At 39.1% G+C, this 10,749-nt stretch overlaps 2 protein-coding genes across 3 annotated transcripts in view; both read left to right on the forward strand.

Annotated features, from left to right (window-relative positions):
* The first annotated feature begins 3,853 nt into the window (after positions 1-3,853).
* Positions 3,854-6,196, forward strand: LOC107665746 (histone deacetylase complex subunit SAP130-A-like). Its single transcript, XM_016456758.1, has 6 exons — positions 3,854-4,064; positions 4,896-5,069; positions 5,187-5,299; positions 5,737-5,801; positions 5,907-6,081; positions 6,185-6,196. Exons 1-6 carry the CDS (start codon positions 3,854-3,856, stop codon positions 6,194-6,196), a joined length of 750 nt encoding a protein of 249 aa, XP_016312244.1.
* A 521-nt stretch (positions 6,197-6,717) lies between these two features.
* LOC107665752 (dynactin subunit 1-like) overlaps positions 6,718-10,749 on the forward strand; it is a 54,397-nt gene continuing 50,365 nt past the window's right edge. For both annotated transcript variants that reach the window (XM_016456763.1, XM_016456764.1), the window contains exons 1-2: positions 6,718-6,851; positions 9,735-9,986. In XM_016456763.1, coding sequence (XP_016312249.1) covers positions 9,759-9,986 — 228 coding nt within the window. In that variant the 5' untranslated portion in view covers positions 6,718-6,851; positions 9,735-9,758. The remainder of the gene's footprint in view (positions 6,852-9,734; positions 9,987-10,749) is intronic.

The raw sequence follows: 10,749 nt of genomic DNA on the forward strand, positions 1-10,749 counted from the left end.
GGAAGATTCAACAGAGGAAACGGAACTATCAACTGTAGGATTTACTGATCAATCAACTACAACACAACCAACCACAAGAAATATAGCTGAATCCACCTTAGAGGAAATAACTTTAAATGTCACTGATGATACTACTGATGAAGAATTGACAACCGCATTCACATCAGAAATATCGACAAGTGTCTCAAACAAACCAACACCATTTACAAATTATTCATCAGAGGAATATTCAACACAGGAAACTGAACCGCCAACTACAGGAGTTACTGATAAACCAACTACAAGTACAAAACCTCATTCAACCACAAGAATTGCAGCTGGATCCACCTTAGAAGAAATAACTTTAAATGTCACTGATGATACTACTGATGAAGAATTGACAACCGCATTCACATCAGAAATATCGACAAGTGTCTCAAACAAACCAACACCATTTACAAATTATTCATCAGAGGAAGATTCAACAGAGGAAACTGAAACGCCAACTACAGGAGTTACTGATCAACCAACTACAAGTACAAAACCTCAACCAACAACAAGAACTATAGCTGGATCCACCTTAGAAGAAATAGTTGTAAATGTCACTGATGATACTACTGATGAAGAATTGACAACAGCTTTCACATCAGAAATATCTACAAGTGTCTCAAACAAACCAACACCATTTACAAATGATTCATCAGAGGAAGATTCAACAGAGGAAACTGAACCGCCAACTACAGGAGTTACTGATCAACCAAATACAACACAATCAACCACAAAAACTATTGCTGGATCCACCCTAGAAGAAATAACTGTAGACTACACAGACAATACTACAGATGAAGCACAGGAAGTGACAACAGCATTCACATCAGACATATCTACAAATGATTCATCAGAGCAGGATTCAACAGAGGAACCTGAACCATCAACTGTAGGATTTACTGAACAATCAACTACAAGACAACCAACCACAGGAATTACAGCTGAATCCACTTTAGAAGAAATAACGATAAACTTCACTGACAATACTACTGATGAAGCACAGGAATTGACAACACCATTCACATCAGACATATCTACAGTACAAATGATTCATCAGAGGAGGATTCAACAGAGGAACCTGAACTATCACCTGTAGGATTTACTGATCAATCAACTACAACACAACCAACCACAGGAATTACAGCTGAATCCACTTTAGAAGAAATAACGATAAACTTCACTGACAATAATACCGATGAAGCACAGGAACTGACAACACCATTCACATCAGACATATCTACAGTACAAATGATTCATCAGAGGAGGATTCAACGGAGGAACCTGAACTATCAACTTTAGGATTTACTGATCAATCAACTACAACACAACCAACCACAGGAATTACAGCTGAATCCACTTTAGAAGAAATAATGATAGACTTCACTGACAATACTACTGATGAAGCACAGGAATTGACAACACCATTCACATCAGACATATCTACAGTACAAATGATTCATCAGAGGAGGATTCAACGGAGGAACCTGAACTATCAACTTTAGGATTTACTGATCAATCAACTACAACACAACCAACCACAGGAATTACAGCTGAATCCACTTTAGAAGAAATAATGATAGACTTCACTGACAATACTACTGATGAAGCACAGGAATTGACAACACCATTCACATACTTGATAGTTACTGATCAACCAACTACAAGTACAAAACCACCATCAAACACAAGATTACCAGCTGGATGCACCGTAGAAGAAATAACTACAAATGTCACTGACTACACTACTGATGAAGAATTGACAACACCATTCACATCAGAAATATCTACAAGTGTCACAAACAAACCAACACCATTTAGAAATAATTAATCAGAGGAAGACTCAACAGAGGAAACTGAACCGTCAACTACAGGAGTTACTGACCAACCAACTACAAGTACAAAACCGCCATCAAACACAAGATTCACAGCTGGATCCACCGTAGAAGAAATAACTACAAATGTCACTGACTACACTACTGATGAAGAACTGACAACAGCATTCACATCATATCTACACGTGTCACAAACAAACCAACACAATTTACAAACAATTCAAAGCAAGTTTCAACAGAAGAAACTAAACTGTCTACTCTAGGAGTTACTGACCAATAATCTACAGTCCCAACACAACAATCAACCACAAGTTTTATAGCTGGATCTTCCTTAGAAGAAACAACTGAAAACTTCACTGATGTACCAACTATCCACAACAACATTCACAACAGACATTTTTACAAGTATCACAAACAAATCAAGTGGATGAGACGTTAAACCGAGGTCCTGATTCTCTGTGGTCATTAAAATTCCCATGGCACTTCTAGTAAAGAGTAGGGGTGTAACCCCGGTGTCCTGGCCAAATTGCTGCCACTGGCCCTTGTCTATCATGGCCTCCTAATAATCCCCATCCACTTGATTGGCTCTATGACTCTCTCTCCTCTCCACCTGTAGCTGGTGTGTGGTGAGCGCACTGGCGCCGTTGTCCTGTGGCTGCCGTTGCAACATCCAGGTGGATGCTGCACACTGGTGGTGGTTGAGGAGAGACCCCCCCACATGATTGTAAAGTGCTTTGGGTGTACAGCAATACACAAAGTGCTATATAAATGCATCATTCATTCATTCAAATCAACACCATTTATAACAGATTTAACAGAAGACGTTTCAACAAAGGAAACTAAACGGTCAACTCTAGGAGTTACACAACACAACAATCAACCGCAAGTTTAATAGCTGGATCCACCTTAGAAGAAACAACTGAAGACTTCACTGATGTACCAACTACTTAAAAGGCATTGGAATCCACAACAACATTCACACCAGACATTTCTACAAGTGTCACAAACAAATCAACACCATTTGTAACAGATTTAACAGACGATGTTTCAACAGAGGAAAACTAAACTGCCAACTGTAGGACTTACTGACCAATCAACTACAACCTCAACACTTCAGTTAACCACGGGAATTACAGCTGGAACCACAATAAAATAAACTATAGTTTTCACTGATGTACCAACCACTAAAAAGGCACTGGAATCCACAACAAAATTAACATCAGGAATATCTAAAAGTGTAACATCTGACCAAAATTCAACTGCAGAGACTGCATTGACAACTATAGGAATTACCAAGGTTCAGTTTACAATGACTACATCACAACTTGCAACAGCTTCAACTCAGCCTACAACTATAGCCCAGCCTGTAATCACTTCACAACCTACTGTACAATCCAACCTATATCAAATCCCCAATCAACAGCTACATTGCAGCTTGAAACAGGTACAGCCCAACCTACTTTCTCAACAACTTCCCAGACCACAGCTGCTTCACAATCTACACAAACTGAAATCCAACCTAATGCCCAACCCACAATTACTATAGCACAACTTACAACAGCTACAACCCAATCTACATTCTCAACAACTGCCCAGCCTACATATACAGCCCAGACAGCTACTTCACATCTACACAAAAAGAAATCCAACCTATAACTAATGCCCAATCCACAATTACTATATCACAACTTGCAACAGCTACAACCCAACCTACATTCTCAACAACTGCCCAGCCTGTAACTACTTCACAACCTACACACACTGCACTCCCACCTATAACTACAGCTACACCTCAACCGAACTCAGAATTAACCCAAACTCAGAGTACAAAAACAGCTGCAATCCAATCAACAATTATAACTCCGCAAACATTTACCACAACCGCTCATGTTACCAACAGAGTCCAGTCAACAACAACATGAAACCCTACAACAGCTAAACAGCTAACAATTACAACAGCTACAACTGAGACTACAACTCAGCCCACAATAACAATGCAGCAGACAACACATTTACCCCAACCTACCAGTACAATCCAAGCAACATTTGTATCGGCAAGCAAATCTACAACTACAACCCAGCCTACAACTCTTACAATCCCACCCACCACAATTACAACTCAGTCTACAGCTACAACTACATCCCAACAACTTCATACCAAACCAACTTTTACAAACCAAATAAATACACAACAACTTTCAATCAGTACCACCCATCTTACATCTGCTGCAACCCAACCTACAACAAATGCAATCCAGCCTTCAACCTCAACTAAATCCCATGCTCTGACTGTAGCCCACCCTACGCTTACAACTACAGCCTAGCCTATAGCTTCATCCCCATCTAGAGCTACTACAACCCAACCTACAATATTAGCTACTACCCCACCTACAATGATGTCAACCCAGCCTACAACTTCAACAATACCTGCACCTAAAAGCCAACTAAACTGCAACCCACTCTATATCTACAACTACTACCTTAACTACAAGACCAGCCCATCTTGCCATCACAACGACAACCTCACCTTTACTTGAAACAACAGCACCACTCACAACTACAGTGGAAGTCAGATTTTTCAGCTCAGAAACATTTGATCCTTTACTCTCTGACAAAAATTCAGATCTCTATAAAAAATGAGAATCAAGAGTCAAAAATGAGGTATGAGACAAACATTTGCATACTTCATAGTGGAGGATGTAGTTTTGAATAGCTGAAATTGCAAAGTGCAGTACAAAATTGAATGTATACTAGAATTTAGATGTAATATGTAACCACGAACCAGTGGAGATTACCTCAATTTTAACAAATCAACTTTTGGGCTGATTATATGTGATGTAGGACCAGATATAAGTCCTCTATGATTCTGTTGTTAAAATGTTAGGCTATTTGAGATCCCAACTTCCAAGCAATCAACTTTTACATTTTTGGACCACTTCAGATGGACTAACCCCAGTTTTATTGAATATGTAAAAGAGTAATACTCATGTCTTCCACACTGACAGATGTAATCTGTGAACGTGTGATTCCTTTCAGAGCCGTTGCCAGGAACCCGAGCAGAAGAAAATTATCTTGAATTAGAGTTTAGCCAAACATCCACTGAACCAATTCCCAGCAACACCGACTCTCTGGAGACTCTAAAAGAAGCAGCTGCAACTCCAACGTCAGGCTTCAACCTCACCATTGATGTCACCACTATTAATGTCATTAGTAAGTTGAAATCACATTTGATTTAGATTTTTCTGATATGCCTAATCTCTAAGATTTCACTTTGCCTAGAAACGTCTCAGCAATCTGTGATAATCCCCCACCTCCACTTTTGTGTAGAATCAGTGCAGATAATTCCGCTGACAATCCTCACCAACGGAAACTTTGTGGCTGCTCTTTCAAATAAAAGTTCGACTGAATTTCAGAACAGGGCTTCGCTGATAAAAACAGGGGTGAGTGTGACGTGTCTACTTATGAATTTTGGGTAACATGCTTTTACAAAAGAAGGCCCCACTTTATATTAAGTGGCCTTAACTACTGTGTACTTACATCAAAAATTAAGTACAATGTACTTACTGTGTTCATATTGTATTGCAAAACACGTTTGCTGCTATTGAGGTGGGATACGGGTAGGTTAGGGACAGGTTTGGTGGTATGGGTAGGTTTAAGGGTGGGTCAACTGTGTAACTATAAAAGAAATGAATTACAGATGTAATTACATGCAGGTATTTTTAAAATATAAGTACAATGTAAAAACATGTATGTACACAATAAGTGCATTGTACCAAATTATTAATTTAAATGTAAGTACATAGTTGTTAAGGCCACTTAATATAAAGTGGGTTGAAAGAAAAGAAAGCCAATTTGTCAAACAACTCTTGTTTTGCAGCTTGAACCTTTCTTCTTTGCTGATTACCCTACATCATTCAGCACTTTATCCTTAACAAACATCAGGTATGCGTACAGTATGTGTGTGCATGTTTGTGTATTCTTGAATGCAAATTTTGACATATAACACTAAGTTTTCATGAATGAATCTTGATTCCAAACTCTCTCCAGTGATGCTGGTGTAAAATTAAGGAGTGTGCCCTCGCTCCAAAACAGCATGGATGTTGTATTCGGAGCGGATGCTGTTCTACCCAATAGCACCCAGACAGTGAACACTGTAGTTCGAGCAGCCAGAAACAATACGCTACCCTTCCAGATCTTCATTTCTTCAATTGTGGTCATTTCTGTCTGTTTTCTTTTCTTTGTAATGCAGCATATTCATCAGGTGATACCTACTGACATTACATAACCAGTTAAACTTCATCTTTAAATTCTTAACTTTAATGCAGATTTTAGATTGATTATTAGCCATCTTTCATAACGTGACAGATGCATCCATGCTTCTAAAGGTATCGGCCTATTGTTTTAAAATTAAATTAAATTAATTAAAAGTAATTAAAATTTGTATAGTCTGTAAATATAACATTCCATACTTTATCAGAGCTTGGTAGACAAGCTGGGGGGAGGGGGGAATAATAATAATAAAGAAACTGAAGATATATATTTCTTATTGGAGGTGTCAGCATCTACATATTTAGACAGATATAAAATTACAAGTGGACGCGGCTTCTAATGACGTCATTGCCCCGGTCGACATCCAACTAACCGGAAATGACTGTGCAGCCAACGCCAAAATACTAACGCGTTTAAATTAATTCATACATTGTTTATAAAAGTACATATATATAGCGAGACAAAAAAACTGATTACATACATGCATTATTAAAAGTGAAATTACTAAAGAAAAATATTCGATCACGGCTATGTGGCCGGAGAGCGGAGTCATCGGACCAATCAGAGGCGTCGCCGAGCATCACGTGACCCGATCAGGAAGCGACCCGAGTGAAATGCTGTACAGTGTCCGGTGACCGGAGCGCTGCTGTCCGTTATTCGTTCTAACCTGCAAACCTTACAAACGGCAGACCGTTCGCGTTCAGTTAGAGCTCTCATCTACAGGTAAGCGCGCGACTAAACCGCTCGTTTCCCTGACAACAGCAGCGGTTGCCGAGGAAACGCTAGCGCGAGACTGCGCCCAGTTTACCTGAACGAGAAAGACACAGAAAAACATCAACATATGAACACATTCACCTGTACTGAGGTATTTGACACGAGTAACGTGTTTCCAGTGAATACTACCGACTCTTTTCAGTGTCTGAGAGACAAAACATGGTGTTTTCTTAGAGCCCGGCCGGTTAGCATCACAGCTAATGCTAACTGATAACTAGCTGACAGATCGGCTGTTGTTGTGTTTACACGTGGACAGGTTTATCTGGACGATCTCATTGTTTTTCTGTTACTTTCTAACTCAATATTAGTACTTTTAAAAATACAGTTTAGCTAAAATGTCTATTTTGTTGTCTCTAGTGCACTAATTGCAGCATGAGCTTCAAGTCTCATTCATCCCCCAAACCACAGTCAAACAGAAGCCTTTATAATTATACAACCCTGTAAGCTGCCAATAAAAACTCAAGTTGTGTACATCATATGTGTTCTTATTATCCAAAGTAATGATATTATGTTATTGCTTCCCAAGCTAACATTTTTTGATTTTGTTCATATTTTTCTGAAGAAAGACAAACAAGAATTGTGCTGGAAGCCAAAATATTAAATGTCACGGATGAATATTTACCGAGTAATCCACTGTTTTGTAGGGGAGGGTCAAAATGGTAATTTTTACCTGAGATTCGGAGCCAAATTACAGGATGACTTAGTGCCGGGCGGTATGACCAAAACTTTATATCACCGTATTTTTCAAAGTTATACCGGTTTCACGGTACATGACGGTATTTTTTGTTAACCATATTTTCTACTGATTGAGAGGAAATAATGCAGTAGATTGACTTAGAATGCCCTATTTTACTGTCATGATGAGTGAATATTGTAGAAAAATACCACACTAGATAGTGACTAAACACGACCCATTAATACATGTTAACCAGGAGTCACTCTCATTTATAATATTGTTTTCCCAAAGTTTGCATGTCTGTAACTCAAGACATATCAAAGATATCTCAACATCCTTTTAGATTCAGGTTATTAACAAACCTGTCTTTGAGTATCTTCATTTTTAAGGCCCTTTATGGTTCAGTTCCAGAGATATTGGGATCTCAGTGTGGCTCCATGTCCAAATGGCTGGGTTTAACCCATTTTCCATGGTTGAAAACCAAATATAGGTCGCTTTGCATAGAGCTCTGATACTTATGTTTAAAGAGCAAGCAAACAATGTTAAAGCTAGAATATATGTTTAGTAATAAATGGTGTGGCAGCTCTCAGTCCCGTCATGTTTTTGCCGCTGGCATCGGTCATGTGACGGTATATCTAGAGCACTCAGTAGTCGACTCTGTAAACGTCTGTGCTACGGTTCACGCAGCAGATGCCAAAGTGTTTACTCTTGAAAATCCAGAGAAATTAAGCCAAACATGTCCATGGCACGGAGGAATTCATGCACTCCTCGGGTACAATTATGGAAATAGACGAATGGTTTATGGTTCACAAATTAGTAATTCAATCTGACAGCTTGTTTTAAACACAACCTGTTTAATTTCTACTTTGTTCACTGGTTAGTTATTCATCATGTGGTTAGCGTCGTGTTTATGATCTTCGCTGTAATGCAAAACATTGAGCTTTATTAAATGCAAGCTCACCGTGTTCAAAAGTTGAAGATGCATGTTGATCGCAGTGGCTGCGTATCATTTCTTCATATCTGGGTTTGAGCTGGTGAACTTCTGCTGTTGAACACATTCAGTTCTTCTTCATCCAGATCAGAGTAAATCGTTGTGGTTCATGTCCTCGGCTCTTCCTGATCCTACAGCAGGTCTACAGAACTGAAGTGAGTTTTGAGGCATGTGATGTTGAGCGCCGGGACTGTGCTGATCAGGTCTGTGTTGTACTGAGCGTCTCTCGCCGTTTTCTCAACAGAGATCGTTTGTTTGGAAAAGCACATGACTGTTCCCGCAGCCTCATCCGGCTCGATTCTGCTTGATTCTGATTGGCTGAGCCGCGTTTGAAGCTGTTGTAAATTACTCTACAAAGTAACATACACCTTTGTTTACGTTTGTGTGTTGCTCGGCAACCACTTTGTAGCAACCACAACTGTTTCTGAGGAGCTACATTGTTTGGTGGAAGAATACTGTTTTTATTAATATCATTACACTTTATTTGCTCTGTTTTATTTTGTGAAACCTTACTACGTATATGGAATAACCGTTTTATAAAAGCAATAAGCCCCGTGAAGCCGTGGTTTACAGTGAATTTATAACAGCTATCGTGCCTAAAAACGCCCCTTAGCTGTTATAAATTCACTGTAAACCACGGCTTCTTGGGGCTTATTGCTTTATTAATGCTTATTTATTAATATTTATTTAGTTTTAATTTCACTAATTTTAAGTTAAAAATGAGAAATATTGCCTTAAGAAATACGTCTTTCATTTTATTTGTGATACTATTATAGTTTGTATTCATTATTTTTATTCACGTCTTAGTAATTAAGTTCAGTTTTTTTTTTAAATACGTCATATAAGTTTTATTAATTTTCATTTCACTTTGAAATTAAACCTTTTAAATGAAAATAAATGCTGCCTTGACATCTAGGTGAAAAAAATCACTTTGCATTTATTTATTTTTTGTTTAAGATGGGGATCATAACTATAATAACCTTTATTACTAATGCATATTGTTGTCTTATAGAAGAGCATATGTGACAAATGTTGAGTTGACATGCAGATGAAAACATGTTCAGCTAATGACAATATCATGTGTAACAAGTTCTGAGTTCTCCGGCGAGAGTGTATGGGTGAGTGTGGCACATGTTGTCTGATGCGGAGTGTGTGTGTGTGTCAGCTGCAGGCCGCTGTGGTCAGCAGGATGAGTTCAGACGGAGGTGGGAGGCCTGTGAAGGTGGGCTCGCTGGTGGAGGTCATCGGGAAAGGCCAGCGCGGGACCGTGGCGTATATCGGCGCCACCCTGTTCGCCTCAGGGAAATGGGTCGGTGTGATTCTGGACGAACCCAAGGGGAAGAACGACGGCACGGTGCAGGGCAAACGCTACTTCACCTGTGAGGAGAATCATGGGATATTCGTCAGACAGTCTCAGGTAAGAATCTGCCATTTATGTCAATTATTACGTAAAACGGAAACGCTCTTTTTTTAGAGATCGACCGATATATATCGATTTGCCGATATTTTTCCCGATATTTAAGCATTTTACAATAATCGGATATCGGTTTTGTAATATCGGATTCACCGATAAACGCCGATAAACACCGAGAATTGCGCGCAGGATCACCATTGCAGCGCATCTGAGGGGAAATAAGACAACAACAATGACGCGTGCACGGGTACTTGATTTACTGTAGTTAGTAAACTTTATTTAACATAACAGCCATTAATGCACAAATTAGATGCATTACATAAATGCCTGATATGCAGTTTATGCAGCTTGCCTCGAAGAAATTGAGACCAACTCACGGAGTCACGTAAAATAATCCGTCAAGTCCCAATAAAGACGTAACTTTGCAACTTTGCGTGAATTAAATAATATGCAGCCATGAACTGAGGGGAAACAAGACAACAACAACGGCGTGCACGGGTACTTGATTTACTGTAGTTAGTAAACTTTATTTAACATAACAGCCATTAATGCACAAATTAGATGCATTATATAAATGCCTGATATGCAGTTTATGCAGCTTGCCTCGAAGAAATTGAGACCAACTCACGGAGTCACGTAAAATAATCCGTCAAGTCCCAATAAAGACGTAACTTTGCAACTTTGCGTGAATTAAATAATATGCAGCCATGAATGGGTGCATGTTGGAAATAAAAGTGCTGAATTTAATTCGCTCTCTGTTGTCTAT

This window comes from Sinocyclocheilus anshuiensis, unplaced genomic scaffold (assembly GCF_001515605.1).
Source record: "Sinocyclocheilus anshuiensis isolate Anshui unplaced genomic scaffold, SAMN03320099.WGS_v1.1 scaffold1000, whole genome shotgun sequence".
NCBI lineage: Eukaryota > Metazoa > Chordata > Actinopteri > Cypriniformes > Cyprinidae > Sinocyclocheilus > Sinocyclocheilus anshuiensis.

Bases quoted from the DNA above. Each gene is read 5' to 3' on its own strand.
- LOC107665746 (XM_016456758.1), top strand. From the start codon at position 3,854: ATGCAGCAGACAACACATTTACCCCAACCTACCAGTACAATCCAAGCA. The intron at 4,065-4,895 runs GTACCACCCATC...GATTCCTTTCAG, and splicing joins TACACAACAACTTTCAATCA to AGCCGTTGCCAGGAACCCGA. The intron at 5,802-5,906 runs GTATGCGTACAG...AACTCTCTCCAG, and splicing joins TTATCCTTAACAAACATCAG to TGATGCTGGTGTAAAATTAA.